Source organism: Oncorhynchus masou, chromosome 2 (assembly GCF_036934945.1).
Source record: "Oncorhynchus masou masou isolate Uvic2021 chromosome 2, UVic_Omas_1.1, whole genome shotgun sequence".
Taxonomy (NCBI): Eukaryota; Metazoa; Chordata; class Actinopteri; order Salmoniformes; family Salmonidae; genus Oncorhynchus; species Oncorhynchus masou.
The window spans coordinates 44,185,655-44,210,122 of NC_088213.1; the positions used below are offsets into that span (position 1 = coordinate 44,185,655).

General features: G+C 40.5%; 1 protein-coding gene across 11 annotated transcripts in view; it reads right to left on the minus strand.

The window, feature by feature from the left end:
• Positions 1 to 18,940, minus strand: part of LOC135505783 (oxysterols receptor LXR-alpha-like) — a 36,935-nt gene extending 17,995 nt beyond the window's left edge. The window contains exons 1-4 of one of the 11 annotated variants that reach the window (XM_064924933.1): positions 18,644 to 18,938; positions 18,406 to 18,528; positions 6,534 to 6,755; positions 863 to 1,102 (exon numbers count right to left, since the gene is read on the minus strand). In XM_064924933.1, the coding sequence (XP_064781005.1) occupies positions 863 to 1,028 (166 nt within the window). In that variant the 5' untranslated portion in view covers positions 1,029 to 1,102; positions 6,534 to 6,755; positions 18,406 to 18,528; positions 18,644 to 18,938. Of the gene's footprint in view, positions 1 to 862; positions 1,103 to 2,694; positions 2,787 to 6,533; positions 6,756 to 16,055; positions 16,094 to 18,405 lie in introns of those variants that run through there. The other 10 variants (XM_064924937.1, XM_064924924.1, XM_064924991.1 and 7 more) reach the window with 10 other exon arrangements.
• Positions 18,941 to 24,468: the final 5,528 nt, after the last annotated feature.

The window sequence follows — 24,468 nt, forward strand, 5'->3', positions numbered from 1 at the left end:
ATCTGGTTTGCGCTTAGAGGGACAATCATTTGTTTTTCAACAGGACAATGACCCAACACACCTCCAGGCTGTGTAAGGGCTATCTGACCAAGAAGGAGAGTGATGGAGTGCTGCATCAGATGACCTGGCCTCCACAATCACCCAACCTCAACCCAATTGAGATGGTTTGGGATGAGTCGGACAGCAGAGTAAAGGAAAAGCAGCCAACAAGTGCTCAGCATATGAACTCCTTCAAGACTGTTGGAAAAGCATTCCAGGTGAAGCTGGTTGAGAGAATGACAAAAGTGTGCAAAGCTGTCATCAAGGCAAAGGGTGGCTACTTTGAAGAATATATATTTGGATATGTTTAACACTTTTTTGGTTACTACATGATTCCATGTGTGTTATTTCATAGTGTTGATGTATTTTACTTTTATTCTACAATGTAGAAAATAGTACAAATAAAGAAAAACCCTTTAATGCGTAGGTGTCCAAAATTTGTGGCGGCAGGGTAGCCTCGTGGTTAGAGTGTTGGACTAGTAGCCGGAAGGTTGCAAGTTCAAACCCCCGAGCTGACAAGGTACAAATCTGTCTTTCTGCCCCTGAACAGGCAGTTAACCCACTGTTCCTAGGCCGTCATTGAAAATAAGAATTTGTTCTTAACTGACTTGCCTGGTTAAATAAAGGTAAAATAAAAAATGTAAAAAAATAAGATGAGACTTTGTCGAAAACAAACGGATTAGCCTGACGCTTGGACCAGTCCGACTGGTTTGAGGACATCACTGGACACACAGGTGCCAGGTCTCCCTCACAAATATGTATCTTGACCTCAATGGGACTTTATTTATCCACAAAGGTTAAATAAATACAAAAACATGCGCACCTGTGTTGGCAGGCATGTCGCCGGCGGGGTCAGCCTTGATGTTGCTGGGCTCCATGAGCAGCGGGCTGCTCTTCTCAGCTAGTGAGGAAGGCCCTTTCTGGGGGGGGCTGGAAAACCCTGCATGGTGGGGTGGTTCCAGGGGGAGGAGGCTGCCCTCATGCTTCATTTCTGCAATGCTGTGGTTGTCACCACTGCAGAGGCAGTCCAGTTGCAGCTCTGAGGCCCTGTCGAACACTTCACCTGCGATACAGAAACACACATTGCAGGGTGTCCAATCAAAAATGCATTTTTTGACCAATGGATAAAATAACCATGTTAATTGTGTAGATCAGTGGTTCTCAACTGGGTTTTGCCTCAGGACCCAAATTGAACCAGGTTGTTTCAGTCGTGACCCAATATTCACAACACTTTTTTTTTTTGCCAAAATTACATTGTGGAAAACAATTTTTTTTAATGATATATTGATAGTAAATGTAGCAATTATATGACAAGGGAACAACCTTTCCACCTCTCCAAACCAATGGTCCAAACCGCATGTCCCTATCATAATCTGTTCAAAATGTATTGGTGCGTTTACCCTTGTAGGATGGGCAGAATAAGGGTGACTAAATAAAAAAGGAGCCCCTCCCCCCTCAGCAAGGCTAGATTCCGTGCAATAACTAAGGCAACCGGCGACCTGACAGGCTCACTTGCCTGTTGAACTCATTATCTTTCTTCTCGAATCCGCAGGACATAGAGGTTATATGGATATCGATTTTCAGACACGTCATGTAATATTTTTCCGATTTTAGTATACGCTTTTCATATGAATTCAAAATTCCTGTAATTTTTTTAAAAGATTTCTTGCAAAAGCAAGCGCATCTCTGAAATGTCAACCGAGCACTGAGCGTATACCAAGCTTTTCATTTTCAAATCCTTTTACATTTAATTCTGCTTGTGTCATGCTAATTTAGCTTTTTGCGACCTGCGGAAACAACTTTGAAGACAACCACAAAAATGTCAAATCCTCAAAAGCTATGTCAACAGAGCCCGGTGCTTATTATTGGATATATTAGACAATGTTAAATTATGTTTTCGAAAAAAGACCCCACTGAACAATTCAGAACAAGAATAATCATATTTGCCTTAGTAAAATGTATTTTATACCATAAGAAAACATTTCACCCACTATAGGCAGAGTGGGCGGAAAACCTACACATTGAGATGTTAGACCACTTTACAGTCACTTGCTGTGGCTTTACTTTTGAAATCATACATGACCACATCACCTTTCTAAAAAAGTCACAAGACTGTGAGACGTTCACATTTAGGCCTAAATGTGCTCTAACTACATGCAACAATTACACCTGAAATCAGTCCTAAATGTCAATGATATAGGCCTATCTGTAGTGGTAAAATAATACAATTATAATTTAACAACTTAAAGCTATAAAAAGTAGATGTTTTACTGCCGATCGGCTGGTAACGCGAGGTTCTATGACAATGTATACAAATAGCAACGTCTTCCTGTTACACGGTTGGTTCTAGGAGGTTGAAAACAAACAATATAATACTTCACATCCCTGAAACAGATGGGTTTGGATTATGACAGGGTAAAAATTAATTTCTTTAAACATTTATTTTCATGACTAAGCCAGTTCAAATATAATTTTTTTAAAGAACATATATCTAAAATTGTCACTACATTATTTTTCATTCTGTAGTGTACTATGTGGGGTGCCCTACAATGTCAGTGCAATGACAAGCGGGGTCGACTGAGAACCCAGCTGATGAATGGGAGTTAAGGACAAGTACCCAGTCAGATCACGACTAAAACAACATGGGGTTCTTACCATGACAAACATGTGAAATCAGTCCCAGCCAGTGTGGACATCTTCTGCACAGCAGCTTGTCATTACGAAATCAAATCTGCACCTGGGGTTAATACAATAATATCATACTATAATACGAGAGCCAATAGACTGTACTTTAACGCCATAAAGAAGTGATCACGTAGAAAACGTGAAATATCAAGTGCGCCTATACGTGTGATCTCAATTAAATAGCCTGTAGACTAGGTTATTATATGGGGCGGGGAAGCACGGCGCAGTCGTCTTTAACTTCCTAAATATAACAGGCTACAGTTTAGACTCCAACATCGACTGGAAATACACTTTACACTGCTTGAAAATGATCCGGCTCACATTTGTCATTTAGCAGATGCTCTTATCAAGGGCTCAAAGGCACAGACAGGTTTTCACCTTGTAGGCTAAGGGATTCGAACCAGCAGCCTTTCAGTTACTGGCCCAACTAACCGCTCGGCTACCTGCCACAACCACTTGCACAAAATGCTCCTAAAAGTTATGCAAAACGTAGCTCTAGTCAAGTACGTGTCCACTCTCCTATATTTCAACCCAACTACTTCTACACTAGTGGCTGATATAGCCCAAAAAGACAGCTAGCCTAATATATAAAAATTGGCCACTTAAGAATCTCTAGTAATTTAACCTATTTCTTGTGCAAAAATTAGCCTATTCGAAATTGACGAGGTGGCAAGATTGCTGGGACCAGGGCTGCGGTTTTCACCCTTCATTTGGTATAGGCTTCCTTGTTGTCACTCTGTCGTTTTGGTTAGTATTGTGGTGTAAGTACAAAGCTGACGATCAGATTTCTACTCTCAAAGCCTTTAAACTCTACACTGTTTTAAAGTCACCATGGACTCACGGTGAAATCCCTGAGCTGTTTCCTTCCTCTCTGGCAATGGAGTTAGGAAGTATCTTTGTAGTGACAGGGTATATATTGATATACCATCCAAAGTGGAATGATTAACTTCACCATGCCCAAAGGAATATTCAATGTCTGCTTTTTACATTTTTACCCATCTACCAATAGGTGCCCTTCTTCGCGAAGCATTAAGAAACCTCTGGTCTTTGTGGTTGACTGTTAGAAATTCACTGATCGACTGAAGGATCTTACAGATAATTTAATGTATGGAGGTACAGAGATGAGGTAGTCATTCAAAAATAAATTTTAAACACTTATTGCACACAGAGAGTCCATGCGACTTGAGCTAATTTCTAGGAGTTGAACACATGACTGAAGACATTTTAGCTCTTCATTCATTTGTAAAAATGTCTAAAAACATAATTCCACTGACATTCTGGAGTGTTGTGTGTAAGCCAGTAACAAAATCTCAATTTAATACATTTTAAATTCAGGCTGTAACAACATTTGGAAAAAGTCAAGGTGTATGAATACTTTCTGAATGTATTGTAGTTGAAATTGTCGGTCTGTCACCTGGCCTTAATTTCAACGTCCAGAAACGTTTTTTTGGTCCTGAAATTGGTCCAAACCTAGACGTCCACGATTGGTTCAGATTTGGTCTGGTCCAAATCTGAACCAATCATAGACGTCTAGGTTTCGAAAATTTAGACAGTACAGCACAGTAAGAGTATAGTACTTTACTACTTTTCTTTACTGTATTATAGAGTATAGATCAGAACAGTCCTTGTACAATAGAATGGAGTAGTTTAGTACACAGTAGAGCACACTAGGGTTGAGCAGATCAGAAATCTGCATTTTTTTTAAAAACAGACCTTAAAAAAACAATAAAAAACAATGTTTGTTTTATATTGAAAGTCAGTGTATTTTCCTGCTTCAATAGAGTGATCAGGGGTGTTAGAATATAGTTTTCCTTCAAAGAAAATACATTAGCGCAACACATTCGGCAGAAAATAGCTTCCTTTTCATCAGGATGGCAACCAAAGTGCAATTCTATTTATAGCAGCCACATTTAAAATGAGCTTACAATGGAAAAGGGTATTTTTGGCAAAAACGATGCATCGCCATCATATTTATAATGTTTATCATAAAAAGAATGTAGCCAGCTTCATTTCCTAATTTTCACTTGAAGTTAATCTTGCATATTACCAGAGAAAAGTAGGTTACACTGAGAAAAGTAGTTACACTTTAGTCAGAGCTTGGTCTGCTGATAAAATGCCCGTGTGTGAATTCTCATCCAATTGGAGAAGTGCAACTGACGTGCAAAATGTGTGCTGACAATATACAGCATTTTAGATCTGCGTTTGTGGCAAAAACAAAAAGTCTAAAAAAAAAAAATGCTAAATTCTGCATTAACACACCCCTGTTGAGTACACTAATGTAGTGTAGTATACTTTACTTGAATATACTCTGAGCTATAGTGTGCTGTACTTTGATGTCCAAACTTTGCAACAGAATAGTTCAGATTTGGCCGGTCCAAAGCAACCAAATTTGGTCTTGTTTGGTGGTGGAACTCATTAAAATAATAGCCAGTGTAGAATAATACCCAAATATTTCAACCTTTGTCTACCTATTTAGGATACATCACCATGAAGAGAATGACATTCATATCCATAATTATGCAGGGACCCATGATGAAATTCCGTTACCACAATTCTGTTACCAGGTGTAAATCCACTACTGTAGTTTAATAACCAAATTAGATGTTTTCAAACACAACATGTCATAGTTGACACCCCATTCTTTCTGCAGACATCTTTGAATCTTAATTTGAAGCAGATATTTAACGGTTCTGGGAAAAGGTGGTCACTTTGGGGGGGGGGGGGGGTGAAATTCTGCTACCAAACTTTGCATCTCCACAGTTCTTCGAGTAAATGTGTTTTTGTCAAATGTTCTCGGTAAAGTCTTAAAAGTAGTCTGTGCATAGAGTTTGAAATCAAATGGTTATTGATTGGTATACATTTTAAGTGTCTCCGCGCAATTTTATTACAGTGGAATTGTCCATAGCTAGGAGACATTGTGGTTTAGTGGGTTGAAATCTTCATAGAAGTCGGGAAAAAAATATGACAACATTTTAGCACTTTAGTCTTTTTTCATATAAAAAGATGATTTATTGAAATGTCCATGTGGTCTATATTAAAAAGGGGCACTTTATAATAACTTATAACAGGATTTAAAATATCCATGGAATATGGGATTCGAATAGTACTCTATTCGTGGAACGATTGATTGATACCCATTGATTCTTTCAAGAACATAAACTTAAAATGCCTCATGAGCTTAGTCCAACTGTCCCCATCAGAACCCAAAATAAGCTTGCTTTACTCCAATGTTTGTAAACAACGTAAGTTTAAACAAACTGTATAGCCTCAAAACTAATGATGGGGGAAGAGGGGATCGATAGTTACTTATAAGGATATTGTTTGAGATATCGTACAATTTTGACAATGGCACAATTTTATTTTTGCACTAGTTGGCTGTACCTGCAACAAAACGCCAGTATTTGTCCTACATCAAACGTAAACAATTAAGAAAAATGCAGGGCGGCAGATGGCCTAGATTAAAAGCGTTGTGCAAGTAACCAAAAAGTCACTGGTTTGAATCCCCGAGCTGATTAGGACCAAAAATCGGTCTAATTGCTCCTGTAAATCTCTGAATAAGAGTGTCTGCTAAATTCCTGTGATGTAAATGTAAAATGCCATCTGCCCCCATCTTCATTGACTCAATTCAACCATTTGGGCAAATGTAGGCATAATAAAAAAAATGTACAAAATTAAAGAAAAAGACTTACTTAGCATAGTCCTGTTATTCGTTTGAGCGGCACAAATGTATTGCATGTCAGTAACTTGTCAGCGAGTTTAAGAGATTGACCAGAGAGTCAGTTAAACTGGGCATCTGGTGTTCAACATACCTTTGAAGTAATGTCTTGTTATGATCTGTCCATCTTGCCCATGTGAGACTGAAACCTCATTCAATGTGGCTGCTTCCCCGGCATTGACAGGCGAACAGCTTTAAGGACAGGCCTGTTTGTGTTCCGCTCAAAAAAATAAATCCCTCTGTCCTCAGTCTCGTGGAAGTTTTATGACTCAAGCATATCTTGAGAGAAACACAAACCCTTCTGCTAGCCAATACCCTGTGGGAGACAGAGAGATGGAGGAAAGGCAGAGTGAAAACAGGAACACTGACGAGGTAACTATTGGTCGTTTGCATGGTTCTGAAATCCCAATAGGGCCTTGTGCTGCTCAAATAATTTCATCTTGGAGTCTAACCAGCCACTCCTCACAAACACAATACAAAAAAGTGGCCTTCTCAAAGTCTAAAGTAGGCTAGTGAACAGAGAACTAACAAATCACAAGTTATGGTGTAATAGTACACCATTTGTACTGAACCGTTCGGTATGGGGACCTCAGGTCTGTCCGCACTGAACCCAAATTAATACATTTAACAAATGTACAAAATAAAAATAAACTGGGCCTATAAGCTATTGTAGGACTATGCCTCAAGTAAATCTGAGCAGAAAAATATTTCAGGCCATTCCGTAAAAATTCTAATTGGCGCATTTGAAACTGCTTTTGTGAGGCACAGCCAGAAACTAGTTTAAATCTCCAGTTTGGGAACATTGTCTTCCCAGACTACAACAGCGATGGACAGATAGTGGATAAAACGTTAACAGGACGTTGCCACGCTCAATGAGAATAACCTATGCATGTTGACACATTTCAGGGCTCCACAATGCAACCATTTGACTTACATTTCAATAATGTTAATGTGTACCAGCTAAATTGCAGTGGTCTGAAGGAATAGGTCCATTCTATGAATTATGTTTCTATAATTGAAATGACACCCACCTTGTATTCAAGAGCATGTCTCAATGGCAGGCACAACACAAAAACCTCAGATGATGTAAAGTAGGGTCGAAGCTTTAACATAAGTGAATGTAAGGCAATGAATCGCAGTGCTAGAGGTGTCGCAGTCGGGAGATCCGCGAGGCGGCGCACAATTGTCCCAGCGACGTTCCGGTTAAGGGACGGTTTGGCCCACTGGGATGTCCTTGTCCCATCGTGCTCTAGTGACTCCTTGTTGCAGGCAGACCGCCATTATGAGTCAGCATCACTAAAGTGTAATGCCGCCATCTCGGTAAGGTGGTTCTCTAAGTTTTTCCCAATTTGAAATTTAGTCATTTCGGTAATGAGAAGGTCAAGTGTCTAGAAAAATATCCTCATTCTGAAAACATAAGTGAAGAAATTAAATGAATTTGTGCTCAACTAAGGACTACTCCAATGGCTGATGCATCATTGATGAAAATGTATTGAAAAACTGAGTTTGTACAGCAACTTCAAAAAGTGTTATGTTAATTGACAAACGTGTCCACAGGTGTTTAAGTAATAAATATGATAGTTCAATGTAAACAATTTATGGACCAACTACAGCAACAGTTTTTTATTCAAATAAATTAGGTTTTTCAAAAGTAAAATTCAATTTAAAAAATGACCTGAAGATTTAATACGGACAAATTTTGGTAATGAGACTTTGGGGTGACATTTTTTTCATTATATAAGACAGTGCCATAAACTTGGCATCTTAGTCTTCAGAATTATAGTTCACCGTTGCAGATGCATCATGGTTTTCTAACTCAATTTGCTAAGCCATGGTTAAAGCTGGTTTCATGAGAATCACACAGATGTTCAAAATTCATTGATTCTTCAAGAACCACCGCTACGCTCGACTCCGCATGAGCATACAACAGTCTTACCAAGATAACTAGGGCTAGGAATTGCCAGGGACCTCACGATATGATAAAGACACTTTGGTGCCGATGCATTATGCATTTCAATTCTCATAATTCTAGATGTATTGCGATTAGATACTGCGATTTAATTGCAATTTGATGTTCCAAACATATTGCTCACTATATGGCTGCTGCTGAGAAACAAGACAGAGCATAAGAAAATGTATTTTGATCAGTCATGGAAGTAAAAGCGCTGAAAATGTGTTGGCTTACTATTTAAAAAGGAAGATGGGTAACAAGCTATAGGATAAACTACCAGTGTTAATGTGCAAGTACAGCCAACTAACATTAGCTAACGCTACTTAGCACCAGTGGTAGAAAAAGTACCCAAATGTCATACTTGAGTAAAAGAAAGATACCGTAATAGAAAAATCAGTAAAAGACAACCAGTAAAATGCTACTTGAGTAAAAGTATTTGGTTTTAAATATACTTAAGCATCAAAACTATAAATAATTTCAAATGCTTTATATTAAGCAAACCAGACAGCACACTCCAACACTAGGATATTACATACAAACCAAGCATTTGTGATTAGTGAGTCCTCCAAATCAGAGGCAGTAGGGATGACCAGGGATGTTCTCTTGATTAGTGTGTGAATTAGGCCATTTTCCTGTCCTGCTAAGCATTCAAAATGTAACGAGTACTTTTGGGTGTCAGGGAAAAATCTATGGCGTAAAAAGTACATTATTTTCTTTAGGAATGCAGTGAAGTAAAAGTTGTCAAATATAAATAGTAAAGTAACAAAAACTACTGAAGTAGTACTTTAAAGTATTTTTAAATTAAGTACATTACACCCCTGCTTTTTACAAATCAATTATTGAGAGTCAAATTATCAATATAATATTGTGATATGTAACTATTGATTTTACCTGCATCACTATTGACCACCCCAAATAAAATAGGCTATACTTGTTTTACTCCATTGTTTGTAAACAAGCTTCAAAATAAGTTTAAAACTATATTTTTGATATCGTGGACTGTAAGTTGTATCCATAGTACCATCTATGAATGTAATAGATTAGGTCTACAATTCTCCAGAACCATTTCTTAGTTATGGCAAAACAAGTGCCTGGGCTGCCGTTGGTGAAAAATTAAAGAAGGATTGTTCCTTTCAAGACTTTTTGCCTATTTAAATGTACTGGTCAATGTACTGTGTCCTCGGCTAACAATTTCCACTTTAGAGGACAGGAAGGCTGCAGCTGGTTTGAAAGCTTGAGTTGACTGGGTGAATGAGGATCTTTGGGCTGTGGGCCACTGACCTAAAGTAACCTCCCTCCCTTGCACAATACAAGTCCAATGTTCTGTAGAGCTTATCAGGAACCTATGTCCAGGAAAGGGGTGCTACTGTTCTCAAAGACTGGTGGAATTTAAATCATAGGAGGCATTCCCAATACATTATAAAATATATTTTTTAAAGGGGATATCTGCATTTGCTACATCCATTTTTTTTTTTTTTTTTTCATGATATACACCCATTGATTCCTGAAGAGGCCCAATTCAAAAACTTTAAATAGATGACATTAATTTATTTCCATGGCTAGGGGGAGCAGACATTCTGAGGTATGAAATTAGGAATATGCCCTTTAACCCACTTTATTCAAAGCCTGTTCTGAGAACTATTGGGAACGGTCCCCTCATTTGTAAACATAGGATTGTTACTCAACAATGGTGAAGAAGCCATACAAAGCTTTAAGAAATCTTATGTTGCTTATACCCAAGTTTCAGTACCTCCTTTGCTGGCGAGCATGCATGGGAGTGTGTGTGTACATACAGTCTCACAGTGAAAGGCAGCAGGAGACAGTTCCATCACAGTAGAACATCTATTGCCAGTAAGCATATTGGGTGTAACTTTTATTTTTTCTCCTGAGTGTCACAACATCAGCGGATGTCACTACTGGTTAAGCAAAAAGTCTTCCATACTCAGCACCAACAACAGCGTGTGAAAGGTAACCTTAGCAGATTTTGGCCATCCATAATCACACTTCAAGGAATTTTGGGTACAGAACAAGTATGAGTTCGAGTCATTATATTTATATGAGTTTGGCCTCTAATGACCCACCGAGGAAAGAAAAGTCACCTCAAATTAAAGTCCCCCCCCCCCCACACGTAGACATTGACACAATTACTACCGTTGCTAGCTAGTAACGGGCTAATGCAACGCTCTATTAGCCGTTACAGGATAGGTAAGGTTTGGCGAAGCACCGAAAATTTGAGATCAACCATAACAATACTATCTTCATTTTCGAGTTGGTCAAACCTTTTTCCACATTTTGTTACAGCCTTATTCTAAAATTGATATTTTATATAAAATAGCAATCTACACACAATACCCCATAAAGACAAAGCAAAAACAGGTTTGACATTTTTTACAAATGAAATACATTGTTTACATAGTATTCAGACCCATTTCCATGAGACTAAATTGAGCTCAGGTGTATCCGATTACCATTGATCATCCTTGAGATGTTTCTACAACTTGGAGTCCAATTCAATTGATTGGACATTATTTGGAAAGGCACAGAAATATATATAAGGTCCCACAGTTGACAGTGCATGTCAGAGCAAAAACCAAGCAATGAGGTCAAAGGAATTGTCCATTGAGCTCTGAGATAGGATTGAGGCACCGATTTCGGGACGGGTACCAAAACATTTCTGTAGCATTGAAGGTCCACAAGAACACAGTGGCCTCCATCATTCTTAAATAGAAGAAGTTTGAAACCCCCAAGACTCTTCCTAGAGCTGGCCGACCAGTCAAACTGAGCAATCGAGGGAGAAGGGCCTTAGTCAGGGAGGTGGCCGAGAACCCGATGGTCACTGACAGAGATCCAGAGTTCCTCTGTGGTGATTAGAAAACCTTCCAGAAGGACAACCATCTCTGCAGCACTCCACTAATCAGGTGTTTATGGTAGGGTGGCCAGACGGAAGTCACTCCTCAGTAAAAAGCAGATGACAGCCCACTTGGAGTTTGCCAAAAGGCACCTAAGACCATGAGAAACAGGAATCTCTAGTCTGATCAAATCAAAATTGAAAAATTTGACCTGAATGCCAAGCGATACGTCTGGAGGAAACCTTACAGCATGATGGTGTGGGGATGTTTTTAAGCAGCAGGGACTGGGAGACTAGTCAGGATTCTTGATGAAAACCTGCTCCAGAGTGCTCAGGACCTCAGACTGGAGCGAAGCTTCACCTTCCAACAGGACAACGACCCTAAGCACACAGCCAAGACAATGCAGGAGTGTGTGGCCCAGCCAGAGCCCGGACTTTAACCCGATCAAACATCTCTGGAGAGACCTGAAAATAGCTGTGCAGCGACACTTCCCATCCAACCTGACAGAGCTTGTGAGGATCTGCAGAGAAGAACTGGAGAAAAACCTTAAATACAAGTGTGCCAAGCAAGTAGCGTCATACCCAAGATGACTCCAGGCTGTAATCGCTGCCAAATGTGCTTCAACAAAGTACTGAGTAAAGGGTCTAAATACTTACGTAAATGTAACCTGTTTTTGCTTTGTCATTATGGGACTGTGTGTAGATTGAGGGGGGAAACAAATACATTTTAGAAAAAGGCTGTTAACAAAATGTGGAAAAAGTCAAGGGGTCTGAATTATTTCCCAATGCACTGTATCTTCTAAAAAGTCAGTGTCCAGTTGCAGGTGGGTAGTTTGAATTTAGAAAATGCTCCGGTATTAAAATAAATCCATGTTTTCCTTCATGAAGTAATCCAACATCGTGTACACCGCCATCTTGTCTATTTAAAATATTTTCTCATTGATCGTTACAGGTGAGTGTCATAATGACATACTGCACTTTGCGGTGGACCCACTGGAGTGTATGGTTGATGAAACAGTGAAGCATGTGTTGATGTATTGTTCTAAGTACCAGTATGTGGAAGAGAGGGATAGATTGATGTTTAGGGTTATTGAGGTTGGACAGGGATGGATGATTGACGACACACTCCATCCAGTACAGTAGGTGGACCTCTAACGTTTGTTTGCGGACCGCCATTATCTTATAGAAGGTGTGGACATACCGGTCTCAATCAATTACTATTATAACTAGAGGTCGACCGATTAAAATCGGAATGGCCGATTAATTAGGGCCGATTTCAAGTTCATAACAATCGGAAAACTGTAATTTTATTTAATCTTTATTTAACTAGGCAAGTCAGTTAAGAACACATTCTTATTTTCAATGACGGCCTCGGAACGGTGTGTTAACTGCCTCCTTCAGGGGGAGAACAACAGATTCACCTTGTCAGCTCGGGGGATCCAATCTTGCAACCTTAACAGTTAACTGGTCCAACGCAATAACAACCTGCCTCTTGTTGCACTCCACAAGGAGACTGCCTGTTATGTAAAATGCAGAAAGCCAAGGTAAGTTGCTAGCTAGCACTTATCTTATAAAAACAATCAATCATACTCACTAGTTAACGACACATGGTTGATGATATTACTAGATATTATCTAGCGTGTCCTGCGTTGCATATAATCGGACTGAGCACACAAGTATCTAAGTATCTGACTGAGCGGTGGTAGGCAGAAGCAGGCGCATAAACATTAATTCAAACAGCACTCTTGTGCGTTTTGCCAGCAGCTCTTCGTTGTGCGTCAAGCGTTGCGCTGTTTATGACTTCAAGCCTATCAACTCCCAAGATGAGGCTGGTGTAACCGAAGTGAAATGGCTGGCTAGTTAGCGCGCGCTAATAGCATTTCAAATGTCACTCGCTCTGAGCCTGTGGTTGTTTCCCTTGCTCTGCATGGGTAACAATGCTTTGAGGGTGGCTGTTGTCGTTGTGTTTTTGGTTCGAACCCAGGGAGGAGCGAGGAGAGGGACGGAAGCTATACTGTTACACTGGCAATACTAAAGTGCCTATAAGAACATCCAATAGTCAAAGGTTAATGAAATACAAATGGTATAGAGGGAAATAGTCCTATAATTCCTATAATAACTACAACCTAAAACTTCTTACCTGGGAATATTGAAGACTCATGTTAAAAGGAACCACCTGCTTGTTCTGCTTGTTCATGTTCTGAACAAGGAACTTAAACATTAGCTTTCTTACATGGCACATATTGCACTTTTACTTTCTTCTCCAACACTTTGTTTTTGCATTATTTAAACCAAATTGAACATGTTTCATTATTTATTTGAAGCTAAATTGATTTTATTGATGTATTATATTAAGTTAAAATAAGTGTTCATTCAGTATTGTTGTAATTGTCATTACAAATTAAAAAATAAATAATAATAAAAATAAATAAAAAATGTAAATGTAAAAAAAAAAATACAAATCGCCTGATTAATCGGTATCGGCTTTATGGTCCTCCAATAATCGGTATCGGTGTTGAAAAATCATAACCGGTCGACCTCTAATTATAACCTACCCAAACCAGAAATCATGGATAGAAGGCAGCATTCGCGCTAAACTGAAAGTGCAAACCACCGCATTTAATCATGGTTGAATACAAACATTTTTAATTATTCCCTACATAAGGCAATCAAAACAGACAAAACATCAGTACAGAGACAGTTTAATAATGGAAAAATTGTTGTAATCAATTTCTCTAGCCACTTTATATAATGTTTGCATACCCTACATTACTCATCTCATATTTATATTGTATTCTATACCATCTACTGCATCTTGCCTATGCCGTTCGGCCATCACTCATTTATATTTTTATTTTCCTAGGCAAGTCAGTTAAGAACAAATTCTTATTTTCAATGACGGCCTAGGAACAGTGGGTTAACTGTCTGTTCAGGGGCAGAACGGCAGATTTGTACCTTGTCAGCTCGGGGATTCGAACTTGCAACGGTTACTCGTCCAACGCTCTAACCACTAGGCTACCCTGCCGCCCCATATATATTTTATGTACATATTCGTATTTATTCCTTCACACTTCTGTGTATAAGGTAGTTGTAAAATTGTTACGTTATATTACTTGTTAGATATTACTGCATGGTTGGAACTAGAAGCACAAGCATTTTTCTACACTTGCATTAATATCTGATAACCATGTGTATGTGACAAAGACATTTTATTTAAAAGTGGAGTCACAATTCAACGGCTCAGACATGAGACGTATGTGGCAGGGTCTACAGACAATCACAGATTACAAAGGGAAAACCAGCCAAGTCGGACACCGACGTCCTGCTCCCAGACAAGCTAAACACCTTCTTTGCCAACTTTGAGGACAACACAGTGCTATCAACGCGGCCCACTCCCAAGTACTGTGGGCTCTCATCTGTGGCCTACCTGAATAAGACATTTAAGAGTGTTAACCCTCGCAAGGCTGCCAGCCCAGACGGCATCCATAGCCACATCCTCAGAGCATGCGGTGACCAGCTGGCTGGAGTGTTCACAGACATATTCAATCTCTCGCCAAATCCAGTCTGCTGTCCCCACATGCTTCAAGATGTCCACCATTGGTCCTGTACCCAAGAAACCCTACCCCATCCCAAAATCCCTTTCATCCCTGTCCAACCTCAATAACCCTACACATCGAAGCAAAGGTAACTGAAGTAATGACTACCGCCTTTAGCGCTCACTTCTGTCACCATTAAGCGCTTGAGAGGCTAGTTAACCTATAGGGTAGGGGGCAGTATTTTGATGTATGGATGAAAAATGTACCCAAATGAGACTGCCTATTTCTCAGGCCCAGAATATGCATATAATTGTTAGGATAGAATTAGGCTAGAAAACACTCTAAAGTTTCCAAAACTCTCAAATATTGTCTGTGAGTATAACAAAACTGATATTACAGGCGAAAACCTGAGGAAAATAAAACCTGGACGTGTTGTTTGTCCTGAAAGCTCTGTTCCATAGCCTGCCTTCACTCCATTTAAAGGGATATCAACCAGATTCCTTTTCCTATGGCTTCCCCATGGTGTGAAGAGTCTTTAGACATAGTTTCAGGGTTTTATTTTGAAAAATTAGCGAGAAAGATCACATCGTGTCGTTGGATGGCTGGGTGCCAGCAGCGTTTTGCATGCACAACAGCTTTAAGCAGACATTTTCTCTCTCTCTCCTATTAAAGAAGCTACAGTCCCGGTTGAAATATTATTGATTATATATTGTAAAAACAACCTGATTGATTATAAAAAACGTTTGACATGTTTCTTCGAACATTACGGATACTATTTGGAATTGGTGTCTGCGATGTCATGACCGCTCGAGCCTGTGGATTTCTGAACAAAACGCGTCAATCAAATGGAGGTATTTTGGATATAAAAATAATCTTTATTGAACAAAAGGAACATTTATTGTGTAACTGGGAGTCTTGTGAGTGCAAACATCCGAAGATCAAAGGTAAGCGATTCATTTTATTGCTTTTCTGACTTTCATGACCAATCTACTTGGCTGCTAACTGTTTGTAATGTTTTGTCTCCTGAGAGAGATGTCCTTATATAAACGCTTGGTATGCTTTCGCCGAAAAGCTTTTTTGAAATCTGACACGCTAGGTGGATTAAAAACAAGCTAAGCTGTGTTTTGCAATATTGCACTTGGGCTTTCATGAAAATTATATATTTTTTGTAATTTAATTTGAATTTAGCACTCTGCAATTCAGCGGATGTTGACCAAAATGATCCCGCTAACGGGATGGGTGCATCAAGAAGCTAAAAGATCATAACCACCTTACACCCACTTCGATTTGCTTACCGCCCCAATAGATCCACAGACAATGCTCTATCCCACCTGGAAAAGAGGAATACCCATGTAAGAACGCTGTTCATGGACTATAGCTCAGCCTTCAACACAATAGTACACTCCAAGCTCGGGGACCTGAATCTGAACGCCGCTCTGTGCAACTTGGAACGCCCCCAGGTGGTGAAGGTAGGAAACAACATCTCCACTTCACTGATCCTCAACACAGGGGCACCACAAGGTTACGTACTCAGTCCCCTCCTGTACACCCATGATTGCGTAACCACACACACCAACTCAAGCATCAAGTCTGCAGGTGACAACCATAGTAGGCCTGATTACCAACAATGACGAGACAGCCTACAGGGAGGTGGTGAGTGCCCTGGCGGAGTTGTGCCAGGAAAATAACCTCTCCCTAAACATCAACAAAATGTAGGAGCTAATCGTTAACTTGAGGAAAAAGCAGCGGGAGCATGCCCATATCCACATAGACGGGACCGCATTAGAGAAGGTGGAAAGCTTCAAGTTCCTCGGTGTACACATCACTGACGATTTGAAATGGTCCACCCCCACATACAGTGTGGTGAAGAAGGCACAACAGCGTCTCTTCAACCTCAGTAGGCTGAAAACATGTTTGGCTTAGCCCCTAAGACCCTCAAACTTTTACAGATGCACAATTGATAACATCCTGTATCACCACCTGGTACGGCAACTGCATCGCCCGCCACCACAGGGCTCTCCAGAGGGTGGTGCGGTCTACCCAATGCATCACCGGGGGACACACTACCTGCCCTCAGGACACCTACAGAAGCTGATATCACAGGCACGCCAAAAATATCAACCTCCCAAGCCAAGGCCTGTTCACCCCATTATCATCCAGAAGGTGAGGTCAATACAGGAGCAACAAAGCTGGGACAGAGAGTCTGAAAAACCACTTCTATCTCAAGGCCATCAGGAATGTTAAGTAGCCATCACTAGCCACCTACCACCCAGTTACTCAAACCTGCACCTTAGAGGCTGCTGCCCTATATACATAGATATGGAATCACTGGTCACCTTAATGTTTACATATTTCATATGTATATACTGTATTCTATTTTAGTCAATGCCACATTGCTCATCCTAATATTGATATATTTCTTAATTCCATTTTAGATGTGTGTATTGTTAGATAATACTGCACTGTTGGAGTTAGGAACACAAGCATTTTGCTACACCATCTGCTAAATGTGTATGTTATCAATAAAGTTTGATTTGATGAGAGAAGATTTGAAATAAGACAAGATGGTAGCATACACATTGTTGGATTACGTTTTGGGGGGCTTCATGAAGTATTAGAGCATTTTCGAAATACAAACGAACCACGTGGAATTAGACATTTTAAAATATACATGTTTGACCTAATCGAGAACTAAGATAGTGTTGCCAAGTTAAGGTTGATTGCAAATTATCTGTGCTAAGCCAAACAGTACCTATCCTGTAACCGCTAATGGAACATCACAACATTGGTAGCCCGTTGCAATCTGCTAACTATGTATCACAATCACATTGAACAACCATGATCAAAAACACAACTAATCTCATTTGTAAAAATTATGAGTCTGACAAATTGAGCGCAGGCATCATTAGTCACCATCAAGTTGTCAAATGCAGCAGGGTGGCCCAGCTGTGAAGAGCGTTGGGCCAGTAACCTAAAGATTGCTTGTTCGAATCCCCTAGCCGACTAGGTGAACAATCTGTGACAACACTGTCACTGTCCAGCTATTGAAGTTGTGTTGCAATCTTATGGCAAGATCCCAACTTATTATTTCGCAATCATGTCATCATGACCATCGGAGGGCAGTTAGATAGCAAGTTAACTAAATGCTAGCAAACTATATGGATTTCTGATGACATCAGTGATGTTGACGTTAGTTAGCTAACTAGGTAGCGTTTGCTAGGTAACTACTAGTAGCTAGCTAACTTGTTAGCAAGTTGTTTATTAACGCAGAAAGCTAGCCACATAACTCATTTAAACTCCATAAACACTTCACATTTTAACTGTTAGGCATTGCCTTAACCACGTTATTCTGTGGCTCGTACGCTGTTTTTCTATAACTAGCTATTTAGAAGAGCTAACTAGCTAATAAGAGCTCTATCGGTAAACGAAAACATGCCTGCTTAGCACGCTACTGTTAGCTATGGCTCAAGGGCTAACTCTGGCTGGCGGTGGTGGATTCTAGCTACCAAGTTCGTCAGCTAGCTATTCCAGTAGACAGAAGTAGAAAAATACAACTGTATCGTGTCCAAACTGGCATTTCAAGAAAATAAACTATCCTACGCAACACAAAAAGTCAGATTTGGTGACTTGCCTGAGTTTGTTACCGATAGTCACCCTGTTTCGTAGCGACTAGCCAGACAGATCCCACGAAGTCCTGCTGCACGGTCGGTGTAGTCAATCATGTGACTTGAGCAGGAAATAGGTAGAGCTAGGCCTAAATACATTTCAGCCGAAGCCACAAAGATTTGTCAGTGTTAACACACATAGCCTAGATACAGCTAAAATGAATACATTATTGCGAATGCCACATATTTAACTGCACCACCCACCGGCCTTGACCAAAACTGATCTGATCGATTGCACATGACGTCACGACAACAATTTGTAAACTCGGTCCATTTTGAAGAGGGGTCGCAATGTATGCTGCGTTCACAACACCTGTGAACTCGGACAAATACGGTCAAATCATGGCCTCAGTGTTCTTCGTGTCGGAAAGTCGGAGATCTAGAATGAGGCCCGAGTTCTGGAGTTGGAATTCCAAGTCGGATGACCGTACAAATCGAGCTCGTTCAAGTGGAGTTCGTTTTTTTTTTCGGAGTTCCAAGCTCCCAGTTGTTCTGAGCGCGGCAATATTTCTGGAAGTATCATTGATATCATTCACGCATTATTTATTTCACCGTTATCAGGGAGTCATGCTGAGACCAATGTCTCTTTTACATATGAGCCCTGGATTACATAAATTACAGGAAATAGAAATGCAAGCCGAAAGATAACACGGTCATAAATAATGTATTTACATGTTTCCCTTGTTGCTTTGTAATATAAATTGGAACAGATGGGCATGGAGAATAAACAATATCACGATATCATGGAGAATAAAGGATATCATTTCCGGTAGGTTGTGCACACATTAAAGGAAACAAAGATTGTCTATTAGATTGATAAAATAGTCGAGTGACCGCTCTAAAGTGAGGAAATGGAACAGAGTCCCTGGAGAAGGCGGTCAGGAGTAGTGCAGTTTTATAATGAGGAGACGTATACTTGGAAAACGGAGGAGGAATGAAGGGAAATTGAGAGGAAGAGAAGGTCTAACAGAGAAAGAGAGGGGGAGATTGAGTCGGATAAGAATATTAGGGGAAAAGGGAGATGGTTTGTTAAAGAAGAAGGGGACAAAATGTAAGCAGAGGCAGCTGAAGACAGGATGAGAAATGGAAGTGAATGAGGGTGAAGTATCGGAGGTGGTAAATGTGGTAAAGTTATTGGAGACCGAGGTGTGCACGGATGATCAGGATAAAGAAGAGTCTGTGACAGTAGGAGTGAAGTTTATGGAAAAAGTGACTCGCCTTTTGGCTGATCCATTTGTGGTTTCACGTTGGGTGAAAAAAGAGTTTGGTCATGTGGAATCGGTGAGGGTAACTAGAAGTGGTCTAGTGATAATTGATTGTGGTTCTGTTGGGCAGAGGAAGAATGCGCTCGAAGTAAAACGGGGGCAATAAAAGTGAATAGTTTCGTTCTCAAGGGCACAAATGAAAGGAGTGATAACTGGGGTAGCAGTAGATATAGAAGTTGACCAGCTGAGGGCAAAGATTCCCGGTGTATGTGATGCTCGTCGTTTGATGCGACGCAGACAGGGTGGTGAGAGTGGGGAAACAAGAGTCATTGTCTGTTCTTTTGAGTTTTGAAGTTGAGTCTTTGCCTGACAGTGAATAAAGGATATATAAAGGTATCATGTACAAACTTATGCGCCGAACACATTAAGATGTTACAGGTGTCAAGCTTATGGGCATGTGGCAACAGTGTGTAGGAGGGAGGGTCCAAGGTCTGAGAAATGTGCAGAAGGGCTACTGTAATGGGAATTTTAGTGTTTGTGCTTTTCTTTATAACACGTTTCTGTGTTCTATTCATATGCTGTTATAATAACCAATTTCTGTGTTCATGCAAGTGACTGACTGTACAAATCACCCCTATCAGTGGCTACAATTTGGCAGTACGCCCACACCGTGTTTTGAAAACGAACGATGTTGTTTGAGAACAAACTAAAGATATCTCAGTTTCAAGGTCTCAGCTAAGAGAGGAGAAGCCTCGTGAGGTATTGGTCTGTCACATGTTGTGAATGTTGTGCACTTGAGTGAGGATTCAAAAGCGGTTTAACAAAAACAGAGTTCTTTAATGAGAACATAGGAAAGACATAGATCCTCTTCAGACGTTGATAATGGCAAAAATAGACAACCCGCAGAGAGGGCGACAAATGAAACATAAAGTCCCTCTGATAAATAACAAGAGAGTCCCCTTCTTAGCAGCAGAGGAGAATAGCTGGGTTAGCGGCGACAGGCTTCAGGTCGCTCTGGGTAGGCGCGGGTCATAGAGGAACAGTGGTACCTGATCTCACGTAGCATCAGATGAACTGGACACAGTGCAAACGAAAGACAGTTAGTAGTGTACAGGATGCACCTGCCAGGCAGATTCCGACAGGATAGGACAAGGATGAAGCAAACGAGACGATAGCTTGCTTCTGGCATCAAAAAACACAAACAAGAATCAGACACTGAAAGTAATTGGTATTGGTGGGAGACTATATAACTGTGTTTTGGCCTTATTTAATCGCTCTTTGTTTTAAAATAGGATTAAATATATCTGATGCCTATGGAATTGACAATGGTATTCCTCAAGGTAGTGCTATCAGTCCTGTTTTGTTAAACATTTTGATTAATGATGTGTTTTCAAATGTAGGTAAGGGTATTGGGACTTGCCTATATGCTGAGGATGGAGATATTTGGAAGAGGAGAAGGAATATCTCTCATGTGAACTTCTATTCAACAAGCGATATTGTATGTTGAAAGATGGTCAATTAACTGGAGTTTAAAATTGTGGGTGGCGAAATCCTGCTGTATGTTCTTCTCAAACAAGAAAGTTGCTGTCATGTCTTGTTATGTCTGTTCCTGTCCTTTCTCTTCACTCTGTCTCTCTCTGCTGGTCTTTTTAGGTTACCTTCTCTGTCTCTCATTCTTCAGCTGTTCTACATCTCCCCTAACTAGCTCATTCACTCTTTCACACCTGTTCTCTCTTCCCCCTCTGATTAGGTCTCTATTTCTCTCTCTGTTCCTGCTACTTTCAGTGTCTGATTCTTGTTTGTGTTTTTTGATGCCAGAAGCAAGCTGTCGTCGCGTTTGCTTCCACCTTGTCCTATCCTGTCGGAGTCTGCCTGGCAGGTGCATCCTGCATTATACTAACGTTCTTTTTGTTCCATTGACCACGTTGGAAGAGGATTTATGCCATTCCTGTTTTTTCATTAAAGAACTCTGTTTTCTGTTAAAACCGCTTTTGGGTCTTCACTCAAGTACATAACAGTTGCTGATAATATACCATTGTTTCTGTATGGACAGCCTATGGGGAGAGTTTTGAAGTACAAATATTTGGGTATATGGTTCAATGAGCGATATAAACTCAAAAAAGAAACATCCCTTTTTCAGGACCCTGTCTTTCAAAGCTAATTCGTAATAATCCAAATAGCTTCTCAGATCTTCATTGTAAAGGGTTTAAACACAGTGCCCCGTGCTTGTTCAATGAACCATAAATGAACATGCACCTGTGGAATGACACTAACAGCTTACAGACGGCAGGCAATTAAGGTCACAGTTATGAAAACTTAGCACACTAGAGAGGCCTTTCTACTGACTCTGAAAAACACCAAACGAAAGATGCCCAGGGTCCCTGCTCATCTGCTTGAACATGCCTTAGTCATGCTGCAAGGATGCATGAGGACTGCAGATGTGGCCAGGGCAATAAATTGCAATGTCCGTACTGTGAGACGCCTAAGACAGCGCTACAGGGAGACAGGACGGACAGCTGATCGTCCTTGCAGTGGCAGACCACGTGTAACAACACCTGCACAGGATCGGTACATCTGAAATTCACACCTGCGGGACAGGTAGAGGATGGCAACAACAACTGCCACCAGGAACGCACAATCCCTCCATCAGTGCTCAGACTGTCCGCAATAGGCTGAGAGAGGCTGGACTGAGGGCTTGTAGGCCTGTTGTAAGGCAGGTCTTCACCAGACATCACCGGCAACAATGTCGGCTATGGGCACAAACCGACCGTCGCTGGACCAGACAGGACTGGCAAAAAGTGCTTTTGTCGTGGTTTTGTCTCACCAGGGGTGATGGTCGGATTTGCGCTTATCGTCGAAGGAATGAGCGTTACCCAGAGGCCTGTACTCTGGAGCGGGATAGATTTTGAGGTGGAGGGTCCGTCATGGTTTGGGGCGGTGTGTCACAGCATCATCAGACTGAGCTTGTTGTCATTGCAGGTAATCTCAATGCTGTGCGTTACAGAGAAGACATTCTCCTCCCTCATGTGGTACCCTTCCTGCAGGCTCATCCTGACATGACCCTCCAGCATGACAATGCCACCAGCCATACGGCTCGTTCTGTGCGTGATTTCCTGCAAGACAGGAATGTCAGTGTTCTGCCATGGCCAGTGAAGAGCCCGGATCTCAATCCCATTGAGCACGTCTGGGACCTGTTGAATCGGAGTGTGAGGGCTTGACCATTCCCCCCAGAAATGTCTTGGAACTTTCAGGTGCCTTGGTGGAAGAGTGGGATAACATCTCACAGTAAGAACTGGCAAATCTGGTGCAGTCCATGAGGAGGAGATGCACTGCAGTACTTAATGCAGCTGGTGGCCACACCAGATACTGACTGTTACTTTTGATTTTGACCCCCCTTTGTTCAGGGACACATTATTCCATTTCTGTTAGTCACATGTCTGTGGAATTTGTTCAGTTTGTGTCTCAGTTGTTGAATCTTGTTATGCTCATACAAATATATACACATGTTAAGTTTGCTGAAAATAATTACAGTTGACAGTGAGAGGACTTTTCTTTTTTTGCTGAGTTTACATTGAAAGAGCATGTCATAATTGTTCAAACAAAGTGTTAGAAAGTGGTGGATCTTATGCGTTCGGTCTCTGGTTATGAATGTTTTTTTATTTATTATTATTTCACCTTTATTTTACAATTGCGACCTGGCCAAGATAAAACAAAGCAGTTCGACACATACAACAACACAGAGTTACACATGGAGTAAAACAAACATACAGTCAATAATACAATAGAAAATTTGTCTGTATACAATGTGAGCAAATGAGGTGAGATAAGGGACATAAAGGCAAAAAAAAGGCCATGGTGGCAAAGTAAATACAATATAGTAAGTAAAACACTGGAATGGTAGATTTGCAGTGGAAGAATGTGAAAAGTAGAAATAGAAATAATGGGGTGCAAAGGAGAAAAATAAATAAATATGGTTACTCCAAGATCCTGTTGTTGATCTAACCTTGGTAGAGAAAATGAAAGATTAGTCAGAAGACAGTCATATGGTTGACAATTACATTGGTAAAAGTTGTTATGCATTTTTAGCGCTTTTTACAGATGGATCCATTGACCCAAATAGTGGGTCGCACAGGAGCTATCGTTTACTTTCCTGAATTTGATGTGCAGATATGTAGAAGACTAACAGAGAACTGTCAGTATACTCAGTTGAATTGTTGGCAATAGTAGTTGCCCTCCAAGTGGGTGGAGGACCTACAACCTGTCAGAATTATAGTGGGCTCAGATTCCCTTTGTGTATTAAATAGTTTATCATCTGGAAAATCTAATAGGAGTGACCAACTATTGGAGGTATTAAGGTTATAATGCAGAATTGAGAGGCTGGGTGTAGATGTGAGATTCTGCTGGGTCCCAGCCCATTCGGGTGTGGAATGGAATTAAATTGTAGACCAGTTAGCCAAAAGTGCTTTAAAACAAGATATAATTGATATTAATGTTCCACTCGTTAGAGGTGAGGTGAAATGTAAGATCAGAGCCATTTTGATAGATGTGTGGCAGAGGAGATGGGACTCTGAGCCAAAGGCCCGTCATTTACAGTATATGTCCTCCAAAGGAAGGTCGGTGGACCAAGATTCATAGGTCAGACTAGGAAGGATGAGGGGGTGTTTTCGTCATTGCACCTAGGACATTGGTACATTGAACTCGTCATTACAGCTGGCTGGCAAGCATGTGAATGGTTTGTGTGTGTATGGAGTGTATGGTCGATGAAATGGTGGAGCATGTGTTGTAATATTGTTATATGTTAAAATCAAATCTAATTGTATTGGT